The sequence below is a fragment of the Astatotilapia calliptera genome, chromosome 5 (genome assembly GCF_964374335.1).
Source record: "Astatotilapia calliptera chromosome 5, fAstCal68.1, whole genome shotgun sequence".
Taxonomy (NCBI): domain Eukaryota; kingdom Metazoa; phylum Chordata; class Actinopteri; order Cichliformes; family Cichlidae; genus Astatotilapia; species Astatotilapia calliptera.
The window spans coordinates 9,064,752-9,082,828 of NC_137426.1; the positions used below are offsets into that span (position 1 = coordinate 9,064,752).

Consider the following 18,077-nt stretch of genomic DNA (forward strand, 5'->3'; position numbering starts at 1 on the left):
ATTCCTCTCATATACCTGTCAGTCATTTTGTGAACTTTGTGAATTTTTCTTCTCAAAACCTGGCTGCACTGGTAGAATCTTGGGTCAGTTACACTCGATGGACAGAAGTTTATTAAAGAGCTTTACAAAACTCATTCCAGTAATTTCCCCCCCAGCACTGCTACCTGTCACTCTCACCTGCTCTTCTCTGCACACACACACACACACACACACACACACACACACACACACACACACACACACACACACAACATAACATGCTTGGACTCTTTTCTGTCACCCATCCACACACCCCCAGTATTAACTACCTGTTCAAACACGACGTTGTATATTTTCATGTACCGCGGCGGCGGTCAGTGAGATATTACAGGCTTTGACCACCATTCATCATCCGCAGCCAGTGGGTTCGGTGCATGAGTCTGACTCTCTAATCCCCTGCTTGAATTACTGTCTTAATGAGCAAGAGTCCGGGACTTGCACAGTGACGGCACCTCCATCATTCACTCCCTCGCTCTCGGTCTCCCATCCTTCACCCTCTCTGTTTCACTTTTACTCTTTTTCTGTTTCAATTACCCTTGGCTCTCCTTTCAGCTTTATTTAGATTGTGGTTTGAATGTATAAAAGCAAAAACATTTGAACCACAACTAATAATTTAAAACAAACAAAAAAAGATCCGTTTTTGCAGTTTATAACCTTGAAATGCTCCAGTGTATATAACCTAGTGTTGGCATTCCAATGTCAGGTGCATAAAAACATTTTACCTGTTCCAGAATCAGTTACAGTAGCATACTGTAGCACATATTATCCTCCATGTATCCAGAATAGCATTACAATATTGAATAACTGGTTGGTTTTACAGCACCAATTCAGTATTTACTCACTGTATACAGAGTGACCACACTGGTATCAACCATACCAGACAATAGTGCAGTGCAACAGCAACACAAGCTGCTTTGTTGAGTAGTGTGAATGGCTTTTTTTTTTAGCAATAGTCTATCTTCTGCTCCCCTGCTGTGTTTTGCAGTTATTTTGCTCTTGCAATTTCACCCTGCAACTCTTCAGCATGGATTCAGCTGGTCATATATTTGGCACAGAAAAGTGAAAAGTTGTGCAGTGAGTACTCCTACCCTATAAGTAACACTATGGCATTATAAATGAGGACACATAACAATTCGCTGAATGTGTTGAACATGACGAGCTGATGATAAACAAGCACATTTGAGAGCCATGTGTGACAATCATGCTGACAGCAGGCGGATTAGCGGTTGGTTTGTGTCACCATGCCAGTGGTCCACTTTAGTTAACTACCACCACACTGCACTACGCTAACACAACTACAGCTGATCTGTGCCATTCTGTTTGTGCAGCCTACTAACACCATAAGGTCAATTCTACTGAGCTTTAGAGGTTCATAATGCAAGCATTACTTTTAGGCCAGTTATGAAACACAAAACAAATTTTTTAAGAGACAGAAAGAAGAGGACAGGCGATGAAGAGTGGTCTGTAATGGAGGAAAAGGGGGGGAACAGAGACAACACGCGAGCACAGTCTCTGCTGTTTGTGTGTGGTAAATCCTCGAGCCTCCTTGACAGGGTCTTGGGACGGGCTCCATCTCATTTGGACTGTTACAAAAACGCTGGAGGAGGCTCTCAAGTGCTCTGAAGAGAACAAAAAGAGGAGGGTTTTCTAAGAGGACAGAATGCTCAGGGTCACAAGCGGTCCCTTGACTCCCCACCAAGATCAGAGATGGGGAGAAAGAGCTTTATGCCAAACAAACTCTCCGTCTCTCTCTCTCTCTCTCTCTCTCTCTCTCTCTCACACACACACACACACACACACACACACACACACACACACACACACACACACACACACACACTGCACTAGTGCAGGTACATGCACAGACAGGAATGCAGGGATGGATCAACGTGTCATGTACAAATGCTGCTGGACTATCCCTCCATTTTCTCATTTCCCAGATTGCTCATCTTCCTTGCTTCCTCTCCTTGTGTCTTAGGTCCTCCCACCAGAGATGTGAGTAGAGGAGGCAAGGAAAGGTTATGAGGAGAGAGGAGTTGAGACAAGTCCGGTTGGCCTTTTGTTGTGGGCAGTCTGAGGTACACTTGTGCACTACTCTTGATGTCAGATCAGCATCCTGATGTGGCACACCTGTGAGGTGGGATGGATTATCTCAATATAGCAGATGTGCCCACTACCACACATTTGGACTGATTTGTGACCACTGTTTGGGAGGGATGGTTATATTGTGTATCTGGAATGAATTTTAGGTCTCTACGTCCATCCCATGGGGAATGGGAGCAAAAACAAAAGTGTTGCGTTTATATTTTTGTTCAGTGTATGACAAAACAGTTATTTAAACAGTCCATCTCTCATGTTTTTTTTTTAATATATATTCAAGCTGTGAGTCATATCTCTTTTATACACTGGAGGTAAAAAAAAACACTTCGACAAAGGACACACCTGCCCATCGTCAATTACATCTCCTCTGACAAACCTCCTCTTTCCTCTCTTCTACAAGTGCATTTAAAGAAATGAGACATCCTTCAACGTGGCATACTGAGATTGATTTCCGGGTCACAGGCAGAAGGATGGAGGATAGACAAGACACGGAGCCACAAATTAGAGAAATGAGAAAAGCATTCTGACCTCGCTCTCTGCATGCTAAATGTGGCGACAGCTCATTCCTTGTGCTCTGCCTCCCTGTTCTCCTCATCAACTGATTTTCACAATTTCCCATTAAATCAATACTGGTAGAAGGTAGATAAAGGAGCTGTTATGCATTTACTTTTTATATGGCAATATAGGGTAGTCTGTTTTACAAAAAGACATCAGCAGATAGCTAAGTGACAGAGTTTGCCAAAGTATATTTTCTCAAAGGCGATTTTTTCTGCAGAAATACCAACAGAGTTTGGATTTGTGATGATCCCTTTTGCTTTCCCTGTTCTTTCTTTCTTTCAATTTCAACATCAAAGCCCTAAGCCACCCTTGTTTGAAGTACCATCATAAAACTGTGCACGAACTCAACATGTTAAATTTATGGCCTGCCACTTCTGACTGACTACCTCTGAAGTTCCCATTGTGGCAACCTCGAGTCCAGACGGTTCAGAAAATAGGTCTCAGCAGTTAGACCTTGGAAGACTAAGGTGACAGGTTTTTTTTCTAACCAAGATAGACAGGCGCACAGCTCTGAACCACTACTCATAACCATAAAATAAAAAGAATAGTTTGACATTTTAGGAAATGGTCATTCAATTTCTAATAAGAGTTTTATGAGAGCGTTGACACCATCCTGAATGTTAAATGCAACGCTAAAGCCAGCAGCTTGTCCGTCATAGTGACAGGAAACTGGCTTTGTACCAAGGACAAATCTGCCTAACAATGCCAGTGAAGTGAAGTTTAGTTTGTATTATAAATGGAGTGTATGCATGTGACTTGTTGTCATTGTCAGGTTTGTAATCAACCAGCAGTTTTAAAGATAAAAGCTTCAGATATTTGGTTTTTATTTTTGGGGGTCAGAATTTAGTGTAAATGTAAACCATCTAAGCTTGGACACCGGACTTACCTGTCTCATCTGTCTCTTACTCCAGGCAGGGATCATCACTCTTCAGGTCACCTCATCTTTGCCTACTCAGTGACTTTGTCACAATACTAAGTAGCTTTTTATTTTTTCAAAAAGACATGTAGCTGCAGATCTAGGAACCTTTTGAACAAGCAATGCTGTGCCAAAAGCACATGACATAGATCTCCCTAGTCCCTACCCAGGGCACATCTCTGAATTTACTTTTTCAGAGATTTCAGAGATGCTTGGTGTGATTTAAATTTTTTTAAATTTTATTTATTTAAATCACAACAAAACCCTTCGATAATAATAATAACTTTATTTATAAAGCGCTTTTAAACAAAGTCCTGTACAGCTATTTGAAACTAAAAAGATAAATAAATAAAAGCGATACATAGCGATACAAGTAGAAAACACAATACAAGTTAAAAACAGTAAGAATTTTTTTTTTTAAAAAGAAGGTAAAGAATTAAGACATGTAGGATAGGGTAAACAAATGTGTCTTCAACTTAGTTTTAAAAACCTCCACAGAGCATGCCTGCCTAATATCTTGAAGGAGGAGGTTCCACAAAAATGGGGCACGAAAAGAAAAAGCACGCTCTCCAATTGTCTTTTTTTCTGGCTCTAGGAACCTTTAGAAGGCCAGAGTCCTGAGATCGTAGAGCACGAGATGGAACATAAAGGTGTAAAAGGTCGGAGAGGTATGAAGGTGCCAGTCCATTTAAAGCCTTGTAGGTGAGCAGCAGGACCTTAAAATCTGCTCAAACCTGACATGGTAGTCAATGAAGAGATCTCAATATAGGGGTAATGTGCTCAAATTTCCAAGTACTTGTTCAAATGTGAGCAGCTGCATTTTGCACCATTTGTATGCACAACAAAACCCTTCAATGCACTTCATATTGTATGGTAAAAACCCTACAATAATACAGAGAAAACCCCAACAATCAAACAAGACGATCCACTGTATGAAAGCACTCGGCAACAGTGGAAAGGAAAAACTCCCTTTTAAGAGGAAGAAACTTCCAGCAGAACCAGGCTCAATGAGGGGCGGCCATCTGCTGGTGGGGTGGGGAGGGAGGCAGAGCAAGAGACATACTGTGGAAGAGAGACAGAACCTAATGATTAAAAGTAAAGTGGTGTATAAACACAAACCTGAATAAGGAAGAAACAGTCAGTGTATCATGGGAAGCCACCAGGAACCTAGGCCTATTGCAGCATAAGAAAGTGAAGGTTGGGTCATCTGATTCAGCCCTAATTATAAGCTTTATTTATATAGTTTGACCAGACAAGCAGCTCCCTTACTATTGTTTACAATACCTCTAGCACCATCCAAAGCACATGCAGCAGATGGTGTTGAAACATTTTCTTGACCTCAGGTTACAAAATTGAAATGAATAAATAGGTCTAACTAACAAAAGGTGAGCTTTAATGACTCCACAGGGCTGATAAAAACAAAACTAGAACCCAGAAAAGCTTTTGAAATATGTGAGTACAAGAAGGTCAAACTGAAGGTAAATAGACAAATTTACAGGGGAACAGATTAAACTGCATACGCACACAGGGCTGACTGGATGCAGGTGAAAACAATCACAGTGAAATTAATGAGGGCAGGGCAGGCTACAGCAAATGAGGGAAAAACAAAAAAGAAATACCAGAGATCCACAACTAAAATAAAACAGGAGCTAACAAAAAACAAGACAACAAGGAAAAATAATCAAGTAAAAACTGAAGGGTGCTTCAGAGACCATGATGCCATTTTTTTGTACTTTTTAAACTTTATGTAACCCCAAAAACTGGTGTCATTTTGACTTTAGAAGTCACGGCACTACTGTTGCCTTTTTCTTGTGTGTCTAGTGATTTTGTCAGATTACAGTTGTACAATTGTTGCCTTTAATTAAACCAGGAGACACATGTCCTGAATCTTTTATTACTTGCTGTTGATTCCCACTGAAGCTCCAGAGCCTGAGAAAATGTCACTCGGTACAGCCCGAATTTGAATAGAGGAGACTCTCCCCTCTGCTATGTGCCATGATCCAAATACATTCCTGCTGTGTATTGCTGGGCAATTAACTGCAGTATATCCACTTAACCTTTTTCATTATAGTATCTTTTTTGGAGGGGGGGGGGGCTTCCTGCCGTTAGTTTAGCAGTCTCCAACCCTTGTGTTCAAAAGAAAAATATGGCAAGATGCTGCAAAGTTCTGTTTGGATTTGCCACTTTCATTCATCTGCACCCTCAAAACATGAGCGAGCCCTTATTATATTGGCACAACTGATTCACAATAGCAGGTTTATGGTATATATTGGTGTGGCATCCAGGATGATGGCTTAGGGAGATTCTTGGCAGGTACAACTGTGACTCAAGTAATTGGGCTACAGGGGACATTTTCGAGGGACCAAAGCCAGCGCCGCAGGCAGACAAGTTGGTAATGAGAAGCAGCAGAGGTTGGCATTCACACACACAATGCAGTGTCAACTGCTTTTGGTAACACAAATTTAGGTATCACGGCAGACTGTAGAAGCAAGCGTCTGTGTTTTGGTTTTTTTCTCCCCAAACTGTGATTTTGCTCCTGCACTGTGCAGTGAAGCTGTCACAGTCCAATTAGGGAGAAAATATGAGTGGAAAAACAAAAGGAAATGGCAACATAAAGTTACTTAATAGGCTATTTGGCCACCACGATCTACAGACCCTTTTCACTTCTAATTAGCACAGACTCTACAAGTGCCAAAAAAATACTCCGGAGATGCTGCAGTATATTTCAGTAACATTCCACTATAGTTGTTGTAATGCCTAAATGCAGTTTATTTTAATGCAACACATGTATACTGTTGCTGAACAGATCAACGGCACACTTAGGGTATATTTGTATTTAATTCAAAATACTTATGTTACTTTCTTGCTGATACTGTGCGTTGCTGTTGCTGAATTCAGAAGTGGTAGAAGTGCTCTTGCTTGGCATTGTGAGAGCATATTCACTTACTAAACTTTTTTCTGTGTTGTAGGTCTGTGTAGTATCGTTTCTGTGTTTCCCTCATCTCCCTTTTCTGCTGCAGGGCTACTCGATTTGCTCTGGTTTCCTCTTACACTGAAATCGGGCTTATTTAAAATTTCAGATTGAATGATTTTCTGAATATAAAGGACTGTTTTATGCAAGCCCCCTACAGACTGGTAATCTGCAGAGGGTTGTTTCTTCATCTCCCTCTTATCCTCAACCCTCTGCCCTTCCCATGACCCTAGAAAGGATTAACTAGGAAGTATCTGCTCCAGAAGCATGACTGACATTCATTTAGGTGAGAGAAATGTCCATGAAATGCAGGATTGATGACTGGTGGCTGTGTGTCTGCTTTGTTTTGCCTCTCATGCTACCAATTACTGCTGTCCTACCTTCAACTCTTGTGGTTATTTCAGTGGAGTTTACAAGTTTGGTGACACACCACCTAATTAGCCTTGAGTGCAATTGTAGCACATTCCCACTTACTTATTCATGGAATACAGTTTACATAATCCCCATGCTAATGTAATCATTTGGTGTCCATTTTTTTGCCTTGCAGATAATCATCCTCGAAGAAAAAAATTCCCATCAGTACTGAAGTAGACTGTGGCTTCCCCACAGGGGCAAAATATGCACTCAGAATTGCCTTGTGTCATTTGCATTCGCGTTGCCCTCTGTGGCACTGAGTGAACTTAACCCACACCAGGGGGCTACAAATCCCATTGCTTCCATCATAATTCACATCTCTAATTTGCTCTACTGATTTCTGCATTTCAGCTGTAGCCAGTATATGTGCCAAGAAGCTTCCAATAAGAACTTGTTAGCAGAGGCTGCAGTTACTCACGGAGGATTAAATGAATTAAGCCCTCAGTGCTCTACAGGCCTTCATCAATTATCCATCTTTCACAAGATGGTACCAAGGTCTCTTTGGATTTTCATTCCAAAAAGAGATATCTGCTCTTATCAAATATGTACTGCAGTCCTGTACAGATAAAAAGAAAAAAACGCACAAAAACTGCATCTTTTGTATCTTTGAAATCAAGAACAGAGAGTAGAGAGTTGTTTTTATTTTGACTGGTCAATTCAGTTCAGAACCTGTTAGCCGAGAAAATATCTTAATCTCAGTTTCTGTCTCAACTGAAACATATTCTACATTACTGCTTTATCTATACTTGTGTTGACTTGTATGCTTGTGTGTTTTTCTTTGCAGGCACAACACGGCTTCCTCGAGAGGGGGAGGTGCCAGGCGTGGACTACAATTTCATCAGTGTTGGAGACTTTAGGATCCTGGAGGAGAGTGGACTTCTGCTAGAGAGTGGAACCTATGATGGTAGGCATCACGGTGGCATTAAGAATATGAGAAACCTTTCTGTGTGCATGTCTTCGGCGGTGTGCATTTAGTCAGAGAATATGATTCACACTGACAGCTCTCTATAATAGAGTGAGTGTAAGCTTGCTATTCACAGTCATTATGACTTATAGCCTGCCTTAGTGAAATGTGACGAGCGGGACAAAATGTATTGATCAGTGAAACACGATTAAAGACTTGTTAGAAGTGACAGTCAGAGTAGCAGCAGTATTTGCAGCTCTTGATATAAACTGCACTATTCAGCTTCTCCTCTCTATGTGTAGAAAGGGCGATGAGGTATGACGCTTGCAGACCTTAAATTTAAATAGACATAGAAATATTGTATAAATAAGAACACGTTTTTTGTAGCAAGGATTAAATAAACTTTACATTTTCCAGGCACTTTAGGACCTGAAATAGTCAGCAGTCAGTGACAGGTGTGATAGGCAGGAAGGGTTTTTTCTTCTTTGTAGCAAAGCATTCAAAGTGTTTGAGCTAAAGGGTGAATTATAGGCCTTGTGTTATGTATGTTGCAGTGATCAGAGGATAGTTTACTCTGGTTAGACAAATAAAATGTGTCAGTAAAATAAAACTTACTTTTTCATTTTCAATACACATTACTGAGTTTTCCTGATTGTAATTTCCTTTCTAAGTACTATAATTGACAGCATGTAGAGGAAAAAAACAAAAAAAATTCCAGTCTTCTTTTTATTTTCATTACAAAATTAATTATTAAACAAAACTGCTGGAGGTTACTGGATGTTCTTACTCCTAAACAACTAAAACATAAAGTGTTCTGCAACTAGAAAAAGATACAGATATTTAAATAAAAAGAGTTGCCCGAGTTTTCCCAGATAACAGGTCATTCATCCTTTTCTCTTTTCAGCTTGTCTCCATAATTAAATCTTTTGATCTTTTCACTGCTCGTACTGAAGCTTGTGGCTGGTGCTCAGCTCTGGTTAGCTTTATCTTTATCCACTTTTCCTTTGTCAGATTCTTTAATTCTTTATGAAGCAGAGCAGGTCATAATCAGACATATGGGAGGCAAACCTACTGATCACAGTTCTCTTGTTGCATTTTCTGTATTAGACAATTCTTCTAAATTTAGCATTTTGCATGGACAGTCTGTGATTTGCAGAGCTGGAAAGTTATTCCTCGTACTTGAATTAGCCATAACTTGCATGCATGCTCATGAGCATAGTTTGCACTTTAATCTGTGCCCTGCAAGTCCGTACTTCATGTCCGACACTTTTTGCGTTCCCTGTTTATGTATCTGTGCCAGTACCTATTTTACTTTTTCAGTATACAGTGCATATTCACACAATAGTGTGTGAACGAGTAGCAGCTGTGGCACCTGTTGGTGACTTTTTGTAAACCAGTCAACATTCTGAACCCACCTGCTGACTTCGCAGTCACAAATAAGGAGGATCCACTTGTGTCCTTACTTACAACTCATGCTTTATTCATGGGATAAATCAGCCTCTTTCTTTCCTCTTTCTCTCCTCTCACATACACAGCCAGGAAGGTCTGGCTTGTCACAAACATTCAAAATTTAAAAAGTAACTTTTAGAGCTAAAGAACTGGGATTTTTTCCCGAATGTTCATGTGACAGCGCCTTAAGGAAGTAAACATGTCAGTTCCAAATGATATTTTACTGCTAGTAGACAAGCACATTCATGTTCTTTCCAGTACAGAGTTTACACAACAACGGATATTTCAGCTTGGCGAACATTTGAATGGTTTTTAAGATTTTTAGCATCTTAGCAACAATAAAACATAAGCAGCTGCCCTGCATTCAGAGGTCTCGTAAAGTCAGACGGTTGCAACGTATGCGTGTCATGAAGGGATTGCAATGGAGGATTTCTCTCATATATCACAATGATTATGGCAATAACATGATAATCTCCCCATTCTCTTTAAGCTCATTCTTTCTTAGTGCAAATCCAGACTGCTGTGAAATGCGAGAGGATTTTTCTAAATGTTTGAGGAGCAACCTCTGGTCGCATAAAATGGACAATCCCTTCACCGCTCTCATTCCCATTCAGCTGCTTCTTGTGCTTCCTGTGAGATGTAGAATTAAAAGATAAAGTAAAATCCTCATCCATAGGGAGAGAGCCGTAAGACTCAGAGCAGCTTCCTCTGGATGTGGACAGGTGCTTTTCTGTTTTTTACCATATTGTACAACTTTGTCTGCATGCATTTATTGATGGTGAGGTGCATAGTCTGTCTGGACCTGCTGAGGCAGCTTCTTGCAGCAGTCTGTGAGCCCTGTGATAAGGTGTCATTCCTTCTAAAGGATTTCATCCCCATAGCACGGCTGCAGCAATGGCATTAGACACACATGGACACACATACATTGTTAGCACACAATTCCACATCCTTGAATACAGAACAAATCCTGTCCTTCCTTCTGTCGGAATAGATCATCTAAGAATTTGAAGATCAGGTTTCCAGGGCTACCAAGGCACCCAAAACCTGTCCTTCATCTATGAGCTGAAGTCAAGTGGGATTTATACCTTTTATAAAGAGTTTGACTGTTTGCAGAAAGAGAGAAATGGGGAGCAAATCGAGGAATATAATATAATAGAGAAAGAGATGTAGTTGACAGGCATACTGAGCTCCTCGTCTCCCAGTGGAAACCCCCTTTGCCGAGGAAGCAGGACAGCGTCGGCTATGTGCAGATGTGAGGATTAGCTTCTCAAAAGTTGGAAGGTTTCAGTATACTACTCCTAAGAGGGAACACTCTGAACACTCTGATAGTGGATGCCCCCTCCTCTGCGCGTCTGCTTAAACTCAGTCAGCACAAGCGATGCACGGCTACTGTGGCAGGGAGTGTTGATCTCTAAGCAGCACAGTTTACTCAAAGGTGGAAGTAATCGGATCAAGGAATGTGATTTACTGCATTTAGTTGTGTTTGAAGCCCAGCCTATTTTTTTCTTTGGAAAGGGGAAAATAAGTTCCTGTGTCCTGTCACAGGCCAGGTGGCTTCCATAGTTCTGTGAGGACCTCGTGAATTACCTTAAGTCTGTAGTCGTGCATAATAATTGAGCTGTGCACAAGTTGCTTGGCTAATGGGATTCTTAGTTAATTGTAATGAACTCCCTGATGTAATGGCCATTATCTTAATGGCTCAAGAAAAACATTTGTCCTCCACTAAGCAAATGGCTTATGGGAGGCAATGTACATATATTTTTAGCCTAAACAGCGTCTCCTTAACTTATTTGTCACAAAGCTGTCAGGGATTGTTCTTCTCTCAAGAAAGACTGGATAAAAATGAGGACACAACACACTTGTAATATCCCTCTAGGATAAGATTGTTTCTGTGCATCCAGGCTGCTCTAAAATTGGTCGGATACAAGCTGGACAATCTATGTTGGTTGTGGTCCCAGGTAATCTGGCAAGCACACATATAAGCCATCCGTGCCAAGCATTCACAGTTAGTTTTTTGGGGGGGTTGGTCCTTCCTTGATTTCTGTGCCTCTGAGATCCAGGTTGGGTCACACTTTCAGAGTTGAGCAGAGGAGGCAGTTAAAAACTAAATAGGTCTTTACAAGACTTTTTTTTCCCTGATAGATGAACTTTAATATGCTACGAGCAGAATTCTTTCATCTTTTGTCAGCCACTTCTATACAGTTGTTTTAGGGTATATTTTGTGGTAATAAGTCAGATTTTTGCAAGAAGTGAAAACAAACATTAAATTGGATTTTGAAGCTGACTGTTTGTGGATTTGGTCTGATGGATTTGTTGCTGTGTATGTGTCTGTCCGTGCATTTGGTAGGATGAAAGAGTGCTCATAACCTTGTGTAGCTTATATTGCCCTTCACAACTGGAAGCTTTTTTTTTTATTACCAGTAGCTGATTCCACCACCATGAAATTACTTGCACACACTTGGAAGGAGCAGGTTCACTCATCCTTGCTCATCAACCTCATGACACAAGGATCACAAGTAACATCGGACAAGCTTCCTTTTTTTTATCAGCTTATAAGGCTTCCCTCCATTTATAATGGCAAATAGTGCCACAAATCTCTGCTGATACACTGCTTTCACACACCGCTATATCTGCGCCACACATTTATCAGGGGCCAAGAGACATGTTAGTAAGTAATTAATCACAGAGGTAGCGTCTGGCTGATAAATGTCAGCGTGTGGCAGGAGACAGGCGGGGATTAGCCAGCAGACCCAATCTTTCCCCGCTATCGCTGTGCCACCCCTGTTAATGAAGCCATCTTTGACAAATGCGGATGGCTGTCGCTTGGTAAACAGTAAAGTTACATGTGAGGAGGGGAAGGGTAGGCTTTCATCCAGCCTTCGTCTTCTTTTCAACCTTCCTGCTGCTTTGAGAAAGATGACCATAGCTGCATTAACCCTGTTTGCCGTGTACTGTTGCTGGCATGCCCGAGGAGATGAGGCCTGGCTCAAGATGGGCTCACTTATGAGGAAGGCTGATGTGGTGCTACTGTATCGCTCTGTAAAGCTGCTGGAGTGGTTGTGATATTTTCCTCACAGCCCTCTGTTCTTTCTGGCATGCACGATGCTGTCAGTTTTCCCTCTTTGTAGCGAGCTATAAAAAGATCTGGAGTTGATAAATGCTGCTCTTACAGTACACTGTTTGTGATGCCTGCATGTTCACGCTTAAATACATCAAAGGTTCATAATACAATGGTCCCATAAGCAACTGGCTCCAAATGAAAATAAGATCAAGTTTATGGAGGCTAATTAAATAGCCAAAGATCTGCATTTCCCAGCGGTATTTCTCTGTATTCTTTATTTAATCTAATTATATACGATGATTTCGCTGAGTAGGCTCAATCTGACGATCACTTATTGTAAGTAGCAAGTAAATATATGCCTTTACTAATGGATTACAAAAAAATTAATTTTATAATTTTTCCGTAAACACATCTGACAGAGCAGCATTTAACAAACAAATAATCATAATAAATGGCAGGGATTTAAATTAGTATGCACATTATTTGTAATCCTAATGGAGGTTGAATAATTACTTATTCAATGCCTAAATTGAGTTCCACATACTGCTCACTAGCCATACATAGATAGATCACCCCATGAGCTAAATGAGAAAATAATTTAACAAAGTTTTACTCTCTCCTGCGTCTCTTTACAGAGCGCTGTTATCCCACTGAATATTTATAATCCGTAACACAAGGTCTTTCTTCATTATGGAAAAAAAGCAAGCTGAGAGATAGATAATTGCTGTATTCAATGATCAGTGTAATTAGTTGCTGGCAAATTCCAAGTGAAGTGATTTTAATGTAACATGAGTGATGACAGCCCTGTGGTGCGGTTATCAAGGGGAAACAAAGCGGGGGGTTAAGAGACGGAAAAAATATGCAGAGGAATCAGACCTCTGAAATTTGTAAATGGTTGACCTTGAGTGCTGGTGTGTGACATTTAGAGAAATCATTTTTGATTTAAATCACAGAAATTGTGGTGATAGTGGCATAGTGGAGGGCCTGTCTGTGTCTTCTGGCACAGCCAAGTACAGTTTTCTTTCCTTTTGGTCTTTTTGAAATATGCTAAAGCTTTTCTATTTCTGGTTACATTATTTTAAATGACTTCTTTTTTTCATTTTCCTTTCCTCTGTAAGGTAACTACTATGGAACCCCAAAGCCTCCAGCAGAGCCCAACCTGGTGCAGCCTGACCTGGTGGATCAGGTGTTGTTTGATGAGGACTTTGGTGGCGAGGTCCCCAGGAAACGTACAACCTCAGTCAGTAAGATGGACAGAAAGGACAGCGCTGTACCTGAGGAGGAGGATGATGATGAGCGGCCACCACTGGTCAATGGCTTGCCTGGTAGGTCAATGTCAAAGCATAAAATGTTAGGCTTCAAAAAAGGTGTACGAAAATAATGTGGCACTACGCTCTCCTGTGCAGATTGGTCGTCTTCGTAATTCATTTTGTCATTTTGCATCTCATTTGTCAGTCAAGATTGAAATTGTACTCCTAGATCAAATGGTATTGCATATTATTTTTCTTAATGAGAAGCTCAGGGGAAGAAATTTCTACTTCCGATTTCTTACTGTTTAATAATAGTCAGTTTTCAGTTCTGTGTTTAGTTCAGTTCAGTAATACTTGACCCTAAAAGACCCTAGAAAACCCTAAAGCATCAAGAATTACTGTTAAGTCTTTTTTAGAAAGGGACCTGAGGACAGTGAGACCTGATCCAAATGCAAAAACAGGCCCAGAAAGAGAGCATTCAACAGGTATTGGATTTTTCATTTCATTGTTAAATATAATCCAGATTTTTGACATAATGACACTTAGATTGAACTCAGTCTGTGCCCTGTCTGACTTGGTTCCTGAGGATAGATTTGGGTTTCTAGTTTTGAAGGGACCCAACCGACATGTAAAGAACTTTAGGTCACAGTAATATCGCTTTCTAGAAATAATAGAAATAATGTTATCTTGGACTCTATTTTAAACGTGTGATGTGACAGCCCTGTTACCATTAGCGTTGAATAAACTCCCAGGTCACCTTGAGAGACTCTGATCTAGGAGAGTAGGATACTGTGCATGTGATCTATCAGAACAACTCCTGGGCTCTCTAAGGAGTGAATCTGTCCTTAATGCTTACAAGGAGAGCAGACCTGTAGCAGAAATAGGTTACATGCTACATACCATATCCATTTTTTTTAGTAGGAGAGAATTAGGGTTAAGATTGAGGCCAGTCCAAGCTGAAAATATTTTTTACACAATGAAACATTGTTTTGACAGTCTCAGCTCAAGCACTGCTTGCTCAGCTGTACAAGGGATTCACAGAAATCCAGTCTGTTTACACAACTGTTCTGTCATATTGAAATCAAACACAAAACAAAGCCCAGACATTCAGGAGTTCTTTTTATGGAAAGCAACCAGTCACAAATGACTGCTCTGCTACAGCCCACAGCTGTGGCAAAGAAGTCTCAGACCAACCGTAGATGGAGAGAGTTATGGTCGAATGAAAAAAGAGGTTAATGGAAAATGTGAGCTCTAAGTCTCTGAACTCTTTACTGCAGCTTCCCCCATCGTTGCTTAGGCTGTCCTTATCAACCACAGTCCTTCTATAACCCATCTGACTCGTATCGTCGAGTGGGCCCTCACCCTGCTGTGAACCTTACTGATGAGCTCTCCTTCAGGCTTTGCCCTCAGGCTGGTTCTCCAAGTCTCTACATAGCTCGAGCACATAAAGCATCTTCAAACATGCCATCCGCACTTTGTCTTCCTTTAAAAATCAAGCTCAAGTGTGCGTATTTGATCAGAGAGGCAAAAGAGGAAAGTGTTTTAGAAGCTGTAAATAACCAAAATTTGAATGCTGCTGAAGGGCTCTGTAGTTGTTTCTTTTAGCAATTTATAGGCAATATAAAATTCTGGTGGAATGATCTTTAGGAAATGCATCCCCCCAGAAATGCTTTTATTGTGATTTGCGTAACATCTTTTGGCATTATCCTCTATTGTGAGGAGGGTTAGCGCCACATAAAAAGAAAAGGATGAAAACCAGTTATGTTTCAGTGCTTTATAACAATCTTCTGAGGAAGGCATGGAGTGCTCTTTGTTGTATGTTTTGTGTTCATTGGCAAGCAGTTTCTCATTAAAGGGGAGTGTCTACAAATGTAATAGAATATATTTTATGTGCAGTTATAAAGTATTATCAAAGAGAAGAAGCCTCAGGTTTCAACTGGCCCTTTCGATGTGAATCCCTGCCTCTATCATTGCAACCCACAGGAAATATACACATACATAGGCACAGACTTTTCCTCACACACAGTTTGCTCAGGCAAATCTAAAACTGCCCTTTGGCGAAGACATGCAAATCCTGTGTGTGACATGGAATCGCCAATTCCCTGCAGCAAGCAGGAACACAGGACATAGGTGTTCCTGCAGGCGAACCTTCTACTCTCTCTGTCTTGCTTTCACTGTCTTATTCCCTTTTTAATATATCCATCCTCCAACGCTCTCCAGAGCACAAAGAGGGGGCAGACTGGAGGAAAGCAGTGCCCAGCTACACTCAGTCCAGCAGCACCATGGACTTCCGCACATGGAGCTCTCTTCCTCGTGACGACAGCTTGGAGCCCCTGCCTTTCAACTGGGAGATGGCTTATACTGAGACCGGCATGGTCTACTTCATAGAGTAAGTGAGACGTGAGCTGTGGCTCAAAGTGATAATGTCTGATACAGGGCTGATTAGAAATTGCAGTTATTTTAGTTAATTTTATAGAGTTTATAAAACATAATTACACATGCTCTCAGTCCTGGATTATCAGGCAGTGCATCCTCAAATGTAAGTTATTACTCATTAACCCACAAGTTGCCATATATGCTATGTCATTCTATGCTTCTCAAACAGTGTTTATTTAATATTTATTTAATATTTATAACAAAATATAATTAAAATAACAACAATTAACTGATTCAGCCCACAAGAGTTGTTGTGTGTTGCCTGTGGCCAAAACTATTAAAACCACATCAATAAGTCACAAATATTGACCTTGGTGAAAAGTTCAAATATATCAGGGCCACTTTCACCTGCCTGCTGCCATCAATACTCATTAGCACAACAAATGTGTGTTGGAACTAATACACAGAAGAAAGTAGTCCCAACAAATGCTAATATGTGATCAGTTATTTTAGGAAATTGCTTTGCTTGTTTTGTGAGGTGCTGTTGAATAAGAGAAATCATAAGAAGATGCTGCTGCAGGTTAATCTGCTGATAGCTGGTGCAGTCTGTAAACTGGATGATGAGGTTTGAAATGTGGGCCGACTGACAACCGGAGTGTTGTTGCTTATGTAAATTATCGCATCTTACAGCTACAGTGAGGTATGCTGCTAAATGTTATGGTAACATGAAAGTGTTGTGTGTGTATCAATTGTCATACGTTTTTTTTTATGTTTGCTTGTTTCTCATTTATCCATAATGAAGGACACATCAGAGAATCAGAGACTTTATTAATCCCAGAGGGAAACTGAGTTGTCATAGCAGCAACTACACAACAAACATCAAGCACTCGTATAAAATGAGTGTAGAAACAGAGATATTGGTAGATAAGTATAGAGATAAATAGGTATAAATATACATATAAATAGAAAAGAACAAGTATGTCTGCAAAAAGTTCAAAAAATATTTCTGTCAGTTTCAGCAGCGATATTAGGTTTGATCCTCTGTCTGATGATGAGTTGTGTAGCTGAGATCTACACCTCATTTCCTGTCACAGGAAAATTAAACCATAACAGCCTGACAACAGCATAAAAACAACTAAAAAGAAGAAAATGTACACAACTGTCCTTTGTTTGGATAGATAGATAGAACTGTATTAATCTCTCAGGTAGATTCCTCTGGGAAATTCAGTAAACTTAACAGTAAAATTCAGTTTAATAGTAAACTTGCAATATTTCTAGGCCTCACAGTGTATCCGATGTTTAAAAAGACAACTTAGTAAAGCTAAAAAACAGACCTTCTCTTAGGGTCTGTAGGTGTGTGGGTTTACGTACAGTAAACGCAAGTGTGTGTGTTCACGACTTTGTGTTTTATTCGCATTTTGCTCTAAGCTACTTGTCTCTGAAGATATCAGAAGACCATTGTGATTTTCCTGCTGATTACACACTCCAGTTGTTTAACACATTTGAGGATAAATGAGTTTGTCATGTTTCACATCACATGGTTTTTTTTCTCCCCTCTGAAAAGGCCACCTAACCATAAACACTGTAATCTGACAGCTGAATATAAAGCAATGGATCAGATGTTTGCTGATAAATTGAGTAATCTTGTGCACAAGAGCATGTTACACGGGAGAATACGGCTGCCGTTTTTCCTGCTGTGATACATCTTTTTTGTTGGCTGCTTGTGCTTCAGCAGTGGTTTCCTTGTTTTCAGAGGTCTTTACTGAAGATATTTCCTGGCTTTTATTTTTTTGCACTCTACAGTCACAATACCAAGACAACCACGTGGCTGGACCCCCGCTTGGCAAAGAAGGCAAAGCCCCCTGAGAAGTGCGAGGATGGCGGTATGTATACTCCTTTGCTCAGCTGGTTTTCTGAAGCGTACACTCATTCCATTAAATACTGCACATGCTTTTACACAAGGGCATACTTACATTGTATATGCCCTACATTACATGAGCCATCACTTCTCACCCTTTCTCACAATGAATCAAGCAACC

The 18,077-nt window shown here is 40.5% G+C and overlaps 1 protein-coding gene across 2 annotated transcripts in view; it reads left to right on the forward strand.

Moving 5' to 3' along the window:
• Positions 1-18,077, forward strand: part of magi3b (membrane associated guanylate kinase, WW and PDZ domain containing 3b) — a 125,867-nt gene that overhangs the window by 87,312 nt on the left and 20,478 nt on the right. For both annotated transcript variants that reach the window (XM_026167074.2, XM_026167072.2), the window contains exons 3-6: positions 7,783-7,902; positions 13,531-13,737; positions 15,883-16,051; positions 17,842-17,921. In XM_026167074.2, coding sequence (XP_026022859.1) covers positions 7,783-7,902; positions 13,531-13,737; positions 15,883-16,051; positions 17,842-17,921 — 576 coding nt within the window. The remainder of the gene's footprint in view (positions 1-7,782; positions 7,903-13,530; positions 13,738-15,882; positions 16,052-17,841; positions 17,922-18,077) is intronic.